This window comes from Lepidochelys olivacea (assembly GCF_965140295.1).
Source record: "Lepidochelys olivacea isolate rLepOli2 genome assembly, chromosome: 7".
NCBI lineage: Eukaryota > Metazoa > Chordata > Testudines > Cheloniidae > Lepidochelys > Lepidochelys olivacea.
Window position 1 is genome coordinate 64,630,903 of NC_140417.1, and position 15,948 is coordinate 64,646,850.

Consider the following 15,948-nt stretch of genomic DNA (forward strand, 5'->3'; position numbering starts at 1 on the left):
AACAGATTCTTTAGCATAAGTACTTATCACATATTGTAAGGGACTATTCAAGGTAGAATAGCCTGTTAACTCCTCTGCAGTCAAAAGACAAAAGAAGGGGCTAGTGGCTTACAGATTGTTATAAGAAGCTATAAATCCAGTGTCTCTGTTCAGTCCATGATTTTTGGTGTCTAGCAGAGTAATGAATTTAAGCTCCCAGCTCATCTTTTGAAAGCGTTGTGCAGATTTCCTTTGAGGATGAGGTCTGATAGGTCAGATACAGAGCAATCACTTTTTGAAAGGTGGTTCACCCGCAAGTGCCAGGATGTTTTTGTCTTTTATCATTTTCCTGTGTGATATAGGTGTCAGAAACGTAGTCATCCACAGAAATAAGGACATTATAGGGCATTCAAATTTTGAAATGGTAGGTAAGATATGAATATTTTCTTAGAGTGGAAAACAGACATTTGGACAAACGACTACCTTCCATAATTAAAAGATCATGGGTCTAATTTTAACCACATGTACACTAATGTAAATTCAGAATAATTCAATTGAAGTCAATGAAGTTACTCCAGACTTACACCGATGTAACTGAAATCAGAATCTGGCCCGAAATCTGTTGTTGCATAGATTGCTGCTGCTAACAACCTGATATCTTACTGACCCTGAGCTGGGCAAAATTATCTGCTACACAATGTACATCTAAAGTCATATTAAATTGTATTTACAAAATATAATTGACAGTAAACAATTCATTTCAAAACTGTTATTGCTTTTTTAACTTTTAAAATGCATATTAATGCCATTATTTTATAACTGAGATCTTTTTAGTTATAGAAGTGTTTAAAACATACAGCTAATCAATACTGAATAAGAGCGTAAACCATCAAACATAGATAATATTTTTGTCAGGGGCTGAAAGTGATATGATTTTTTGAAAAAAAAACTGAATAAGGCAGAGAACTAATCTCTAAGAACCCTACTCTAAAATGTTAGTAAATCAGATTAATTCTTCTGAAAATACAAAACTGCTTTTTTGGCGAAGCCATGTGTTTTCCAGGATGTCATTACCATTTATGACAGGTTTCAGAGTAGCAGCCGTGTTAGTCTGTATCCGTAAAAAAGAAAAGGAGGACTTGTGGCACCTTGGAGACTAACAAATTTATTAGAGCATAAACTTTCGTAAGCTGCAGCTCACTTCATCGGATGCATTACCATTTATGCTGTACCAGCCTTTTCTGACAAGTACTCTTGGTAATTATTAAGGCAATATTGCCACCTAGTGGTAGGATGTGATTATTAAAAGAGTTCTATTAAAATCCAAGTCCCAGACTTATGTAACTATTTCTGAACCTAAACACGGAGGTTAGTGAAGTGAATATTACTTACTGTTCAGAATTAGTTTTGGGTACAAGGCTGGAAAGTCAGCCAGCTGTGATGCCTTTCTTTACTGTACTCTGTAACAGTGTCAAGGGATTATCCCAAGCAAGGTAATTTCAGGTAATAAAGTAGCTCAGAGGAGGTAATCCATGAAATAAACCTGATGAAGTATTTTCAAGTTAACTTACCAAATGTATGAACCCAGCTGCTGTCAGCCATGTGCTGATGAATATAGAGCACAGATTCACCAGCTTGATGGAATTACTGCACAAACAAACAAATATATATTATATTTTACAGGTAAGTTGTAACAGGAACACAAGTTATATAAACATACTTTTTAATGAGTATCTGTACACAGAAAGAGTTTGCTGTGTATATACGTTAGACCTGAAGTTCCTCATATTGATTTTAGTGGGAACAGGAGCAGGCACTGTCTGGGAATTTAACAAATACTGAAAAAACTATATGCAAAAAATTTTATTACATAGCTTGCAATATCTGCTTTCACCGATTTTATACAGCTTTACATGCAGCTTTTGTGAAGCTATTAAATGGAATGAATGATATTTTAGAAAAGTTCTAGGAGATTTGATCATGATCAAATAGGAGACACCACAGGCCTAAAACATCCATTCTTTCCCTATTTCCACATTCCCATTTTCTTTTCTTTATTCCTCTTTCCCCCTTTTTTCCTCTGCTTATTTCTACCTGGATTCTGAATAGCAATTAGTTCAGTGTAAATACTTTGGGCCGTATTTTCAGCTGGTGCAAATTAGTGTAGATCTAACGAAGTCAGGGGAGCTACATCAATTTACATCAGCTTGAAAACAGACCTTTTAAACTTGTAACATTTATTTGTACATCTCTGCTTTTTTTCCAATTGGTTTCATTTTTTCTGCCTGGTGTGTTTCTTTAGTATGCTTTTTGCTTTTAGCTCCATCCCTGCTGAGACCTTATATACTGTGAGCAGCCCCATTCATGAAAAATGCATTTACTGAGTTCAGTGGAATAGCTCATTGCGTATAAAGTTAAACACCTATGTAAATTGTTGCAGGATTGAGGTTTTATTCTGCACGTATGGAAAATAATCAATGAACAGATTATTGCATTAATCTGCAGTTGCCATATTCTCACTCGTAAATTTGGAGCTATGCTGTCATGGGAATTAGGATAATGTAAGGATGTTAGGTCTCCATGTGACCGTCCCACCCCCTTTGTGGGAAGAGGGGAGGAATTCTCCTTCTGCAAGAGGATGATGAAATTTGCAGTGTTCTGGTGCTTCTGTCAGTTTTCCCCATATAAGCTATGATTTTGCAACACATTGATGGTGAAAACACTTCCTTGTATGAAGAAATAAAAGCAAGAAGGTCAATTTGCTATCTTTTGTGAGATTATTTTATTCATTATTCTTGAGCATTCAAATGGTCAGTAGGTATGTGCGAACATATTTGTTAATCCTGGAAGTTCCACCTATTTTTGTGCATGGTTTGTCCCAAAATTCGTACCAGAAAATGCATTGTTGATTATTTTCCTATTTAAAAAGTTTAAATCATCCAGACAGAGAGTATAACAATACCACGCGACTCGGGTGATGGATTGCATGTTCTGAATAAGGACTAGCTGATGTGAACGCATGGCAAAAACTTTCTTACAATTATTTGACTAATGTTTGCAAGTATCAAATACATGACTAGATAGGATCAGTTAGAGAACAATATGCAAATAGGAGAAAGGGTTAAATAGCAATGAATATTATTTATTATATTATAAATGATTTGACCACCTCTATTCTTGATATTAATAGTTCCGCGAACATCAAGCTAAAACTTTACACAAAGTATCAGATAAGATACTTTTCCTTTTTATAAACACACAAAAATGTTATGAATCCATAGATAAACTAGAGATTTAGGAGTCCATGGTGCTGTAATTCAATCTCATTTTCAGCTAATAACAATCCCCCCAGCTAATAAGGAAGCCTAATTTTAATGCTTTAATTTTACATACTCTTGGAGTGTTTTGGAAAACTTTATTAGTGGCTGCAGTAATCTAAGTTGGAAGATGTTCTTGTGTAGGAACTATTTTTTCCTAAAGCTTTTACAGACTGATACATCATGGCCTGACCCTTCAGTCCCCTCCGGATGTGTATTTGCAAGTCTCTGAGTGTTTATAGGATCAGAACCCAAGTCTGTAGCTATACTGGGTCTTGAGGGATAGAAGGTAGACAAGGAGAATAACATGGTGTTTTTTAATTGTCCAATCATATATAATTTGTGGCTAAACTGTAGCTATTGAAGGTACAGCTGCATTAGGGGAAAAAGGAGTTGTGGATGCGGCAATGTACTAAAGTGGCCAGATGTGGTAAAGATTCGGCTTCCAAATTAAATAATGTTTACATTTACATTTTACAGTTCATACATAAGGCCCCATTTTCAAAATTACTCTGTACAGATGAACCTCTGCAGCCCCACTGGAGTCAAGCTACTTTGCCCCATGAAGATTGGATGTTTTCTTCTAAAAGATATTCTTTAGTTCAAATGGGAATTCAGCTTTGGCCAGTGATGAGCTGCCAAAATCTTGACAACCGGTTCCCTCCTCACCCCACGAGGGGGTCGTGGCCCGCCCCTGTCCCCCGGGACTCCTGCCCTATCCAACCCCCCACATTCCTTGATGCCCCCTGGAACCCCTGCCCCAGCAACACCCCTCCCCTGTCCCCTGACTGCCCCCAGAACTGTGCAGGAGGGTCTCATGGGCCACTGTACTGGGTGCTCACCGTGCCTCACCCCTAAGAGCCAGAGGGACCTGCCGGGGGGCGAGGTGGGGAGTCCCGGCGATGCTTACCTGGGGTCGCTCCCAGGAAGCATCCGGCAGGTCCTCTGACTCCTAGGGGCAAGGTAGCATAGCTAGGCGGGGGAGCAGCCGCTCCCCCCACCGATCACATCGAAAGTGGCGCCTTAGGCACCAACTCCCCGGGAGCTCTGGGGCTGGAGCCCCCACGGGGAAAATTTGGTGGGTGCAGAGCACCCAGCAGCAGCTCCTCGCCCAGCCCCAGCTCACCTCCACTCCACCTATCATAGAATCATAGAATATCAGGGTTGGAAGGGACCTCAGGAGGTCATCTAGTCCAACCCCCTGCTCAAAGCAGGACCAATCCCCAATTAAATCATCCCAGCCAGGGCTTTGTGAAGCCTGACCTTAAAAACGTCTAAGGAAGGAGATTCTACCACCTCCCTAGGTAACGCATTCCAGTGTTTCACCACCCTCCTAGTGAAAATGTTTTTCCTAATATCCAACCTAAACCTCCCCCACTGCAACTTGAGACCATTACTCCTTGTCCTGTCATCTGATACCACTGAGAATAGTCTAGAACCATCCTCTTTGGAACCACCTCTCAGGTAGTTGAAAGCAGCTATCAAATCCCCCCTCATTCTTCTCTTCTGCAGACTAAACAATCCCAGTTCCCTCAGCCTCTCCTCATAAGTCATGTGTTCCAGACCCCTAATCATTTTTGTTGCCCTTCGCTGGACTCTCTCCAATTTTTCCACATCCTTCTTGTAGTGTGGGGCCCAAAACTGGACACAGTACTCCAGATGAGGCCTCACCAATGTCGAATAGAGGGGAACGATCACGTCCCTCGATCTGCTGGCTATGCCCCTACTTATACATCCCAAAATGCCATTGGCCTTCTTGGCAACAAGGGCACACTGTTGACTCATATCCAGCTTCTCGTCCACTGTCACCCCTAGATCCTTTTCTGCAGAACTGCTGCCTAGCCATTTGGTCCCTAGTCTGTAGCGGTGCATTGGATTCTTCCGTCCTAAGTGCAGGACCCTGCACTTATCCTTGATGAACCTCATCAGATTTCTTTTGGCCCAATCCTCCAATCTGTCTAGGTCTCTCTGCAACCTATCCCTACCTGCCACCGTATCTACCACTCCTCCTAGTTTAGTATCATCCGCAGATTTGCTGAGAGTGCAATCCACACCATCCTCCAGATCATTTATGAAGATATTGAACAAAACCGGCCCCAGGACCGACCCTTGGGGCACTCCACTTGATACCGGCTGCCATCTAGATATGGAGCCATTGATCACTACTCGTTGAGCCCGACAATCTAGCCAACTTTCTACCCACCTTATAGTGCATTCATCCAGCCCATAATTCTTTAACTTGCTGACAAGAATACTGTGGGAGATGGTGTCAAAAGCTTTGCTAAAGTCAAGAAACAATACATCCACTGCTTTCCCTTCATCCACAGAACCAGTAATCTCATCATAGAAGGCAATTAGATTAGTCAGGCATGACCTTCCCTTGGTGAATCCATGCTGTTTCTGATCACTTTCCTCTCGTGTAAGTGCTTCAGGATTGATTCCTTGAGGACCTGCTCCATGATTTTTCCGGGGACTGAGGTGAGGCTGACTGACCTGTAGTTCCCAGGATCCTCCTCCTTCCCTTTTTTAAAGATGGGCACCACATTAACCTTTTTCCAGTCGTCCGGGACTTCCCCCGATCGCCATGAGTTTTCAAAGATAATGGCCAATGGCTCTGCAATCACAGCCGCCAGCTTCTTTAGCACTCTCGGATGCAACGCATCCGGCCCCATGGACTTGTGCACGTCCAGCTTTTCTAAATAGTCCCTAACCACTTCTTTCTCCACAGGGGCTAGCCACCTACTTCCCATGCTGTGTTGCCCAGCGCAGCAGTCTGGGAGCTGACCTTGTTCGTGAAGACAGAGGCAAAAAAAGCATTGAGTACATTAGCTTTTTCCACATCCTCTGTCACTAGGTTGCCTCCCTCATTCAGTAAGGGGCCCACACTTTCCTTGGCTTTCTTCTTGTTGCACAACATACCTGAAGAAACCCTTCTTGTTACTCTTAACATCTCTTGCTAGCTGCAGCTCCAGGTGCGATCTGGCCCTCCTGATTTCATTCCTACATGCCCGAGCAACATTTTTATACTCTTCCCTGGTCATTTGTCCAATTTTCCACTTCTTGTAAGCTTCTTTTTTATGTTTAAGATCCTCAAGGATTTCACTGTTAAGCCAAGCTGGTCGCCTGCCATATTTACTATTCTTTCAACACATCGGGATGGTTTGTCCCTGTAACCTCAATAGGGATTCTTTGAAATACAGCCAGCTCTCCTGGACTCCTTTCCCCCTCATGTTATTCCCCCAGGGGATCCCACCCATCAGTTCCCTGAGGGAGTCGAAGTCTGCTTTCCTGAAGTCCAGGGTCCATATTCTGCTGCTTACCTTTCTTCCCTGTGTTAGGATCCTGAACTCGACCAACTCATGGTCATTGCCTCCCAGATTCCCATCCCCTTTTGCTTCCCCTACTAATTCTTCCTGGTTTGTGAGCAGCAGATCAAGAAAAGCTCTCCCCCTAGTTGGCTCTTCTAGCACTTGCACCAGGAAATTGTCCCCTACATTTTCCAAAAACTTCCTGGATTGTCTGTGCACCGCTGTAGTGCTCTCCCAGCAGATATCAGGATGATTAAAGTCGCCCATGAGAACCAGTTCGTGCGATCTAGTAGCTTCTGCGAGCTATCGGAAGAAAGCCTCATCCACCTCATCCCCCTGGTCCGGTGGTCTATAGCAGACTCCCACCACGACATCACTCTTGTTGCTCACACTTCTAAACTTAATCCAGAGACACTCAGATTTTTCTGCAGTTTCATACCGGAGCTCTGAGCAGTCATACTGCTCCCTTACATACAGTGCTACTCCCCCACCTTTTCTGCCCTGCCTGTCCTTCCTGAACAGTTTATAACCATCCATGACAGTACTCCAGTCATGTGAGTTATCCCACCAAGTCTCTGTTATTCCAATCATGTCATAATTCCTTGCCTTCACCAGGACCTCCAGTTCTCCCTGCTTGTTTCCAAGGCTTTGTGCATTTGTATATAGGCACTTGAGATAACCTGCTGATCGCCCCTCATTCTCAGTATGAGGTAGGAGCCCTCCCCTCACAGACATTCCGGCCTGTGCTTCCTCCCGGTATCCTGCTTGCCCACTTACCTCAGGGCTTTGGTCTCCTTCCCCCGGTAAACCTAGTTTAAAGCCCTCCTCACTAGGTTAGCCAGCCTGCTCGCAAACATGCTCTTCCCTCTCTTCGTTAGGTGGAGCCCATCTCTGCCCAGCACTCCTCCTTCATGGAACACCATCCCATGGTCAAAGAATCCAAAGCCTTCTCTCCGACACCACCTGCGGAACCTCCTCCCCTGAACGTGCCGCCCGGCTCCCCTCTGGTTTCCCGCGAATCAGCTGTTCACGTGGGAAGCCGGGGAGGGCTGAGAAGCAAGCAGCGGCTTCGCGCTCAGGCCCAGGGAGGCAGAGGTGAGCTGGGGCGAGGAGCGGTTCCCCTGAGTGCACCCCCCAGGTTACCTGCTGCGGCATAGGCGGCCCTCCTCGCGCTCCCCCTGAGTGCCCCCCTTCCTGATTCGTGGGAAGCCGGGGTGGGGGGGCAGGGGTGGAGGAAAGGAGTCATGAGTTCAGGGGAGGAAGCAGAGGCGGAGCGGAGGTGAGGTGAGCTGGGGCTGGGTGAGGAGCTGCCGGTGGGCGCTCTAGCCCCGGAGCACCCATAGAGGTGGTGCCTAAGGTGCCACTTTTGGCCGGTTGTTAATTTTAGAAGCCCTTTTAGAACTGGTTGTCCCTCGTGGGATGAGGCCCATGAGACCTTTGTGGGACAACCGGTTCTAAAAGGGCTTCTAAATTTAACAACCGGTTCCAGCGAACCGGCTCCAGCTCACCACTGGCTTTGGCCCATGTGCCATCCTCAGGGCCCTACAGTTAGTATACAGGGTGACCAGACAGCAAGTGTGAAAAATCAGGACAGGGAGTGGGGGGTAATAGGCACCTATATAAGACAAAGCCCCAAATATCGGGACTGTCCCTATAAAATCGGGACATCTGGTCACCCTAGTAGTATATATATTGTGTGGATGTGGCCTGCATAACACATAGAACATATGCAGCTCACAATGGTAAACAGGTTGAGAACCTCTGGTGTAAGGTTTGGTTTTTACACTTATTTGTAAATATATTTTATACATCTGTTTTTTGTTTTATAATTAAATTCAAAACTCTTTTTAAAGAAAAGAGGGTGAAAGTACTGTTAGTGTTTTTTATTTTAAGAGTAACTTCCACACTGGTAGAAGATAATGTATTCAACAATGTGATTTACTGATCGATCAAATGCTTGTCACTCAGTTTGCCAAGTACCTTCATATTCAGCTGTCTGAACGTCTTTGAGCAATACATACTCTGAAATAGATTGACACCCCAATCCAGCATGCGGATAACTTTAAGTACATGAGTTGTCCAACTGGAGTAGGTAGATGGTTAATATATTATATTATATCATATCACATTATATCATATCACATCCTATCCTATCGGTGGTTATGTTTGATCATAACATAGGATTCAAATCTCTGTGTCCTTAAATTTAACCAAAAGGCATCTTTCATAAGGATGCAGTGCTTCATTATCAAAGTCTGAATATTGCTTATCCATGAATTTTAGGGAGAGGGAAAGCTTCTCAATAATGCAATAATATGTCAACCTGCCTCCAGGTGCTATCTTTATACAAATAAATAAAATAAATAAATAAAACAACAAACAACAACAACAACTGGTATTGAAGAATTGCTTTGATTCTTCTTTAGGTCTATTTTATTTTTTTGCATGTTTATTCATAATTGTACCTTGTCTGTCCTTTATGAAATACCCTTGTCTTTCTGCCAGAGACTAAATATAGATGAAAGATTAGTCACAAACATTTTCCTGCTCTTTAAGCTCTTTCCAACATCTGTGCAAAATCCCTTATTGTGAGGCTTGCCTAAAGCCCTGTAGTTCTATTGCAACCTTGTATAAAAAGGTGAGGGGAAAAACCTAACTATATTCAATCTTCTAAAACATGGGAGAAAAAAATTAACAATTCTGAAAAAGATATATTACATTTCATAGGTAAATACATAAACTTTAAATTAATATGGGACATGGTTAGCCTCCTAGAGGTTCAGTTTACACTAGTCGGCTGTAAACTCTTTCTGCATCCATAGAGGGTCTGCTAAAGAACAGTTAGGCATTTTTTAAACGTTCGGATACTTACACAACACCCAGCAACTACCTGTTTAATATACTCCCTTTCCATTTGTAAAGTGCTCTCTGTGGATCACAGTATTATGAATGGCCCTTCTGCTGACGGTATGAATGAGATTTGTTCCTTTAATCCTAGTCCTTCAATTGCTACATTCACTCAGCGTCTCTCTCTGACTTTGTATTTAGAAAATAAAACCTTGCAGGCAGTAATTTTAATTTAGGGGTTAAAGTCAATCATATTGTCCAAGGGAGGAGAATTCTCTTCCTCCCCAGCAAGACCAAATATTACAGGCACTGTCTTTGCACATGAGATAGAGAAGAAGGGATGTGCTGCATAACCCATCAGTATTACACCATATTTGTCAATAGATGTTGCTACTCAACACACAACATACTAAAATGGCCCCTTATGTTATTTGTTTACAGCATTCTTCACACAAGCATGGATCACTTTTAAGAGAGGAATATGAAATAATACATTCAGAATTGTTTAAATAATCCAAAAAGTTAATGTTTAAAATACAATTATTTCAGTGTTGATAATGATAAATTGTATTTATTATTGCAGCTGAACATTTCAGGCTCTATCCTGAGACTTTTGATATTTGGCTTATTTTGCAAATCAGCTGCTACGTGTGCATGCATTTCTCATTGGCTTCAACAATATTTGGCCTTCATATTCAGAGATGAACAACAATACTTTAAAATGTCTACAGAAGCATAATACAGGATCCTACAATATTTTACAGCTCTCTATCCAGGAAACACTTCACCTGTGGCTGAAGTGAAGTCATCTGCATGACAGAATGCAGCAGCTGTTTTACAGCATACAGTTCTAAATCACAGCTTAGGGCAGAAAGTGAGGAACACCTCTGTATATAACAAACTTCTATTAAAACTTATGTAGGCAGAATGTATTTAATCAAAACAGGAATTCAGTGAGTTAACTGTTCTAACTCTTGGAAAAGTGCTAAAGGATGATTAGTAACCACAAGTGGTCAGCACCTTGGTTTTACATCTCATCTGAAAGACTAATACAAAAATATTATGAAAATCTTTCTTTTTCCACATTTGATTTTATTTACATAATAATTTTGATATATAGCACCTATGAGCATCGCTGATGGAAATAGCATTTGTTGGTGCTGGCTAGAATTCCACACAATTTTTTTTTCTGCTATTATGACAACAGATGTGTGGCCTATCACAATGGGCTTTTATGCTAGATGTGTCTGGTTACAAGTTATACTTAAGTGCATGGTGAGTAAATTTTGTTCCATTATTATTCATAATGCTTATCAAATACATTTTCCTCCCTCTTTCTTCTTTTGTTTTTAGGTTTTGGGGTTAATTTTGCACATTCTATCCACCATCACCACCACCACTAAAGCTTCCAGGTCTAATTTCAGGTCTAGTATAACTGAAGGCAACTGCATTGAAGTCAATAAAATAATACCCATTTATTCCAGTTTGGCCCACAAATTTTATAAAATGATACTTTTTGGACACCAGTAGTATTTTATACTATTAAATTGTCTTTGGGTTTATCAGATATTTATGAGATATCAGATGTGCCTGATTACTGTATGCTCAAGAATAAGGCGGGACACATGAAACAATTTATTTTGAGGCCTTTGATGATTTTTAAATTAAATGAATTGTTTAGTGATAAACCAGTTTGGGTTAATCAACTGAGTAAAACAAAGGCAGCCACATAAGTAAGCTGGATTTGAAGGGCTTTATAGTAATCAGGAGATTTACGAATGTCTGCATATTCATGTAAATAATTACAAAGATGATGAGCACCTAATTTGGGAGTAAAGTTTGGCACCAGACAAATGTTATTATGAACAAAGGGGTCAAGTCCTAAGCCAGCTTTAAATGGAACACATTTAATTAATGCATCTCCCCTTCACTTACTGTTCTGGAGCCTTAAAATTCCACCACTCCTGAAGGGGATTTGAACCTTTATCCAAAGCCTACTGAAGTCAGTGCGAGTCTTTCTACTGACTTCAGTGGGCTTTGGATAAGACCCTTTGTGTTTTGCAAGGAGATTTTGAAGCACTGAGTTTCTGTAACAATTACACTTTCTTCCTGCGGGACCAGTGGCATTTTAAGGCTACAGGACTGTAGTTTCTCTGTATGTTTATTAAACTAGTTTCATTATTTTAAGAAAAACTACATTTGCTATACTCTCACACAGTTCCAGGCAGATCTCTTTAGGTCATTTAGGATCTCTTTCAATATGAAAGGCTGACTAATGAGAACAGTTTTAAGGTTTAAAGGGCTGCAGAGCATGCTGGTTGTCATGAACGTGTGTACACATGAAGGTTCTATTTACTCACCAACAGTATGGTGATTTACATGGGTTCATTGCTCATTAAGGGTAATAAACTTCAACTGCGTGACACACCCTCAAATATAGGATGATGAATGAATAGGGAAAGAGAAGGGGGATTTTAATGTGGAACTGAACTTCTAGCATTTAAAAATAATTACTAGAACATTAGACCAATACTTTAGCTGGTGTATTTTAATGCATGTTAAAAAGTTAATCCCTTTGCTGCTGTGAAACATGGCACATGGTGCTTCAAGGTGATTAACTAATGGGCATAGTAGCAGCTAATGTGCATTCTGCCTACCTTACCAAGTATGTTCAGCCACACAAAAGCAGTTAAAATAAGAACAATGTTTTAGTTAATTGAAGTATTTTAAACATCCTTCTAAAGGAACATTTATGACAATGAACTGAATGAGATATCCAGAGTGGAAAAATCAATGTAAAAAATGTTTTTGAAATCAAAGATTTTCATAACGATGAAGAACCATAATGATCATCTCTAAACTGCCATCTCCCTGTTGGGTGTTTTGATGGGCAAGTTATTTCTAATTTAATGAGGCAATAAAGTAGGGATTCAGAATGTGAAAGGGTGGATTATTTAATCAATGTGTAGATCTGCCTTTACATTTATAATTGCTCAGTCCCTTGTATATTACAGGTATAAAAATGTATCAAGTGAAATATCAACAGATGATATAAAAGAGACATTGAAATTGATAAACCATTCATTAGAAATACAGGATGCAATGGAAATTTAGAAAACAAGAGATGCCTATATTTGTATGAGAAATAAGACCATATATTAGGAGGCACTTAGTTCACCAATGCAGCAGGTTCACCAATGAAACTAGTCACCAGTTAAACTAATAATCACATTTACTAAAAGATGGATAGCTGCGTGGATGAGGCTCAAACATGACTTGACTCATGAACATGCCTTAGAGTCTAGTATCTTTAATGAAAATTACATCACAGAAAGAAAATCAAAAAGGTATTTTATTTATATATAAAGATGTGCATGTGTACACATACATAAAAAAATTGAGTTTCAGTCTGTGCTATTCAAACCATAACTTCAAACCATAACTTCCATTCATTCCAATGGCATTATGAAAGGAGAAATTACCTGTGACTATGACTATAAACTGGAGAAGACAGACTACAGACAAGTTAAGTATGCATTAAAGTCTTACCTTGTTTTTAGGATATTCAGAAACTGCAAAATTTCTGAAAACTGTATCAGTCTAAGGGCTCTTAAAAATCTTAAACCTGCATAAAAAGAGAATCAGACATAACTCCAGTGCACAGTGACCCATACTGTTATAACATCAGACTTACAATGGTAACAATCAATGAAATCAATGGTATGTAGCATACTGAATGTCAAATACCTCTGAAGTGTTCTTCCATATTTAATAGTCCCAAGATCTTGACCAGCTTTTTTCAGTTGAATTTAGATCTGTTACTATACCCTACCAGAAATGCATACTTCAAGTACTAAGTTACAGTGTGGGAAATTTAAACAGCTATGATTACCTCAGAGCTAAGTAGAGCTAAGGAGAAAAAACCTTACTTAGTGGTTAGTTGGTAGTCTTAGTGCCCATATTCCTCTCTTCTAGAATGACTTACTATTGCAAATATAGATATACAACTGCTGAAAGCTCACAACTCCCCCAGTGCTTTGCAAAAAACTAAGAGATTATGGGCAAGAGATCTGATAACCTGATTTTTGGGGGAAAAAAACAAAACAAAAACCTAGACATTAGTAGGCCTGATTAAATTGGTAATTCTTAATGACGTAAAATCTTTTATTAGGTTATAATGCTCCATATCCCCACCCCAAACTCTAAAACTTCAGCCAGGGTTATGTAGTTACTGTGGCTTAAAAAAAGGTAAAACTACTGCATTTGCCTTCAAGCAGGTTACAATTACAGTAAATAACTGAACTTTGGTTCTTAGAAAAGTAACAATATTTATAAAGAGATAGCATTGAGTTGTTGAAATCAGGTTGCTTGAATAGCAATTTAGTTCTCAGACAGCTGCAGAACCAGACAGAGAGACAGAGAGTGAGAGAGCGCAAGAGAAAATACCATAAAAGATTAAGGGCTTAAATTACTGAGAGTCTTATGCTGGTAGTAAACAATTTTGCTGAAGATCTTTGGCATATGAGTAAAGGTACATTGTGTATTTTATATATACAGCTTATAAAGTTAAATGGAAGGCTTTTGAGGATTTTTTTTTTTTTTTTACTGCACAGTAGGGCAAGAGTTACATAAAAATTGCTTAATATGGAAGTTTGACCACTAGGGTTGGGCCTAGGGCAATGTCAACTTATGCATCTTCCTTACTGACATTTTAAATTTAGTATCAGCTAATAATGTGGTAAAAATAACACTATCATCATGGCATCTGATATTTCCTCATCTGTGGACCTGAATCTAAAACCCTAAAACAAACTTTTCAGAAAGGTCCTGAAATACCTGTTTAGGTTCCTCAGCCAATGTTTATTTTTCATGCATCGCTACACTTCCAAACGGAAGCCAGGACAGGAAGTGCCATCATAATAAAAAGGCAGACTATCCTACATATATTACTACCCTGACTGGAAGCACGGAGGGAATTTTAAAGCAACCTGCTCTGACGACATTTCCAGCTAATTATTTCTGGAATTAATAGGTACAGGTATTAAGGACAAGCACGGGAAAACCCAGTCTTTTCAGTGCCTTTCTGAATGGAACCCAAAGCTTTCTACCTGTATTACTAGTAGTGCTCCCAATTAAACTGTTTGTTTATTTTGATTTTTACAAAAATTAATTGCTGATATTTTAGGAGAAAAAACACGTTATAAATATTCAAAAATATTTTTGAATTATATAAAAAATTGCCGTCTTCTGAAACCCTGCACATCTGCTGAAAGTTTGGGATTCACCATTCAAACTGAGTTGGGACATCATCATTTTCCTTAGATAAAATTCCCCTACATGAAGCACACTTAATCAGAACAATTTAGGGAGGATAAATACATCCTCCAAAATGGAGCCAGACCATGGGCCTATAGTGAAACACCCCTGTTGATCCTTGATTCCTGATCTTGGAAGGTTTACGCTGATGTTTAAACTAAAACGTATATGTTAGGAAAACCTAACATGCTTAAAATTGCTAATATTAAAGCTCTAACATAAGAAGTAAAAAAACAAAATGTATAAATAGTGGAAATAGACTTTGCAATAAATCTGAGGCCTAATAGAGGCTAGCAAGTTAGCAGAAGGCCTAAATTTTTCACATAAGTGCTTGACCTAGAATTATAAGATTTAACAATATGTATCTTGTGATAAACAAATCAACAACAAAGGAACTATTGACTTGTGACCCCAGACATATCTTGGAAGGCTTAAGCTTAAAATCAAACTATAATCCAAATATTAGGGAAAGTGAAAATGCTTCCAGATGTTGATAATAAAAATAATTAAGGCTGTAATGCAAGTAGGGAAAAAAATGTAAAATTACGGTTATAGGCTTTACGAAAGTATGAGACCTAGATACTGTTGTTCTTAGCCTACAGTGCTTGTCCAAAGGTTATAAGATTTTGTGATAAACAAGAAAACCACAGAAGGGGATTTTACGCTCAAAATAATGGATTTTTGTTAAATGTATTAATGTGTTGGAAATATTGGGAAATCTGTGATGCAAGAATCTTATGCTAGAAAACAGAACTTTAATTATGGTTCCCTGGAATGACAAACATGGGCAGGAGGCTGAGACCTAAAACAAATATGGTCTTGAATGTGTGGGGGAAGTAAGGAAAAGGGATACAAAAATACAGTCAGACCAGCCTCTGGTTGGGACACTAGGATGACAGGATGGTGGAAACCTGGAACATCATTCCCACTTACTTTTCCTAACATCTTTCCCTTCTCTGATGCTTCTGAGTATGGATAATGATCGTTTCCCTAAACTTATATTGCATTTCTGTTTTACTTGCATGTATTTAAGTACTAAATAAAGTCCTTAAGTCTGTGTGTGATTCACCAATCTCATCTTCTAGAATACATTTGCATAACCACTTAAGTAAACAAACCTCCTGCACTCTAAATTAATTAATCTAAATTAATTTAATCAATCAATCAAAGGCTACATAACA

General features: G+C 39.7%; 1 protein-coding gene across 7 annotated transcripts in view; it reads right to left on the reverse strand.

The window, feature by feature from the left end:
* The window catches only part of KCNMA1 (potassium calcium-activated channel subfamily M alpha 1), an 841,792-nt gene that overhangs the window by 223,449 nt on the left and 602,395 nt on the right, over positions 1–15,948 (reverse strand). For all 7 annotated transcript variants that reach the window (XM_084634497.1, XM_084634500.1, XM_084634499.1 and 4 more), the window contains exons 6-7: positions 13,001–13,076; positions 1,551–1,626 (exon numbers count right to left, since the gene is read on the reverse strand). In XM_084634497.1, coding sequence (XP_084490623.1) covers positions 1,551–1,626; positions 13,001–13,076 — 152 coding nt within the window. The remainder of the gene's footprint in view (positions 1–1,550; positions 1,627–13,000; positions 13,077–15,948) is intronic.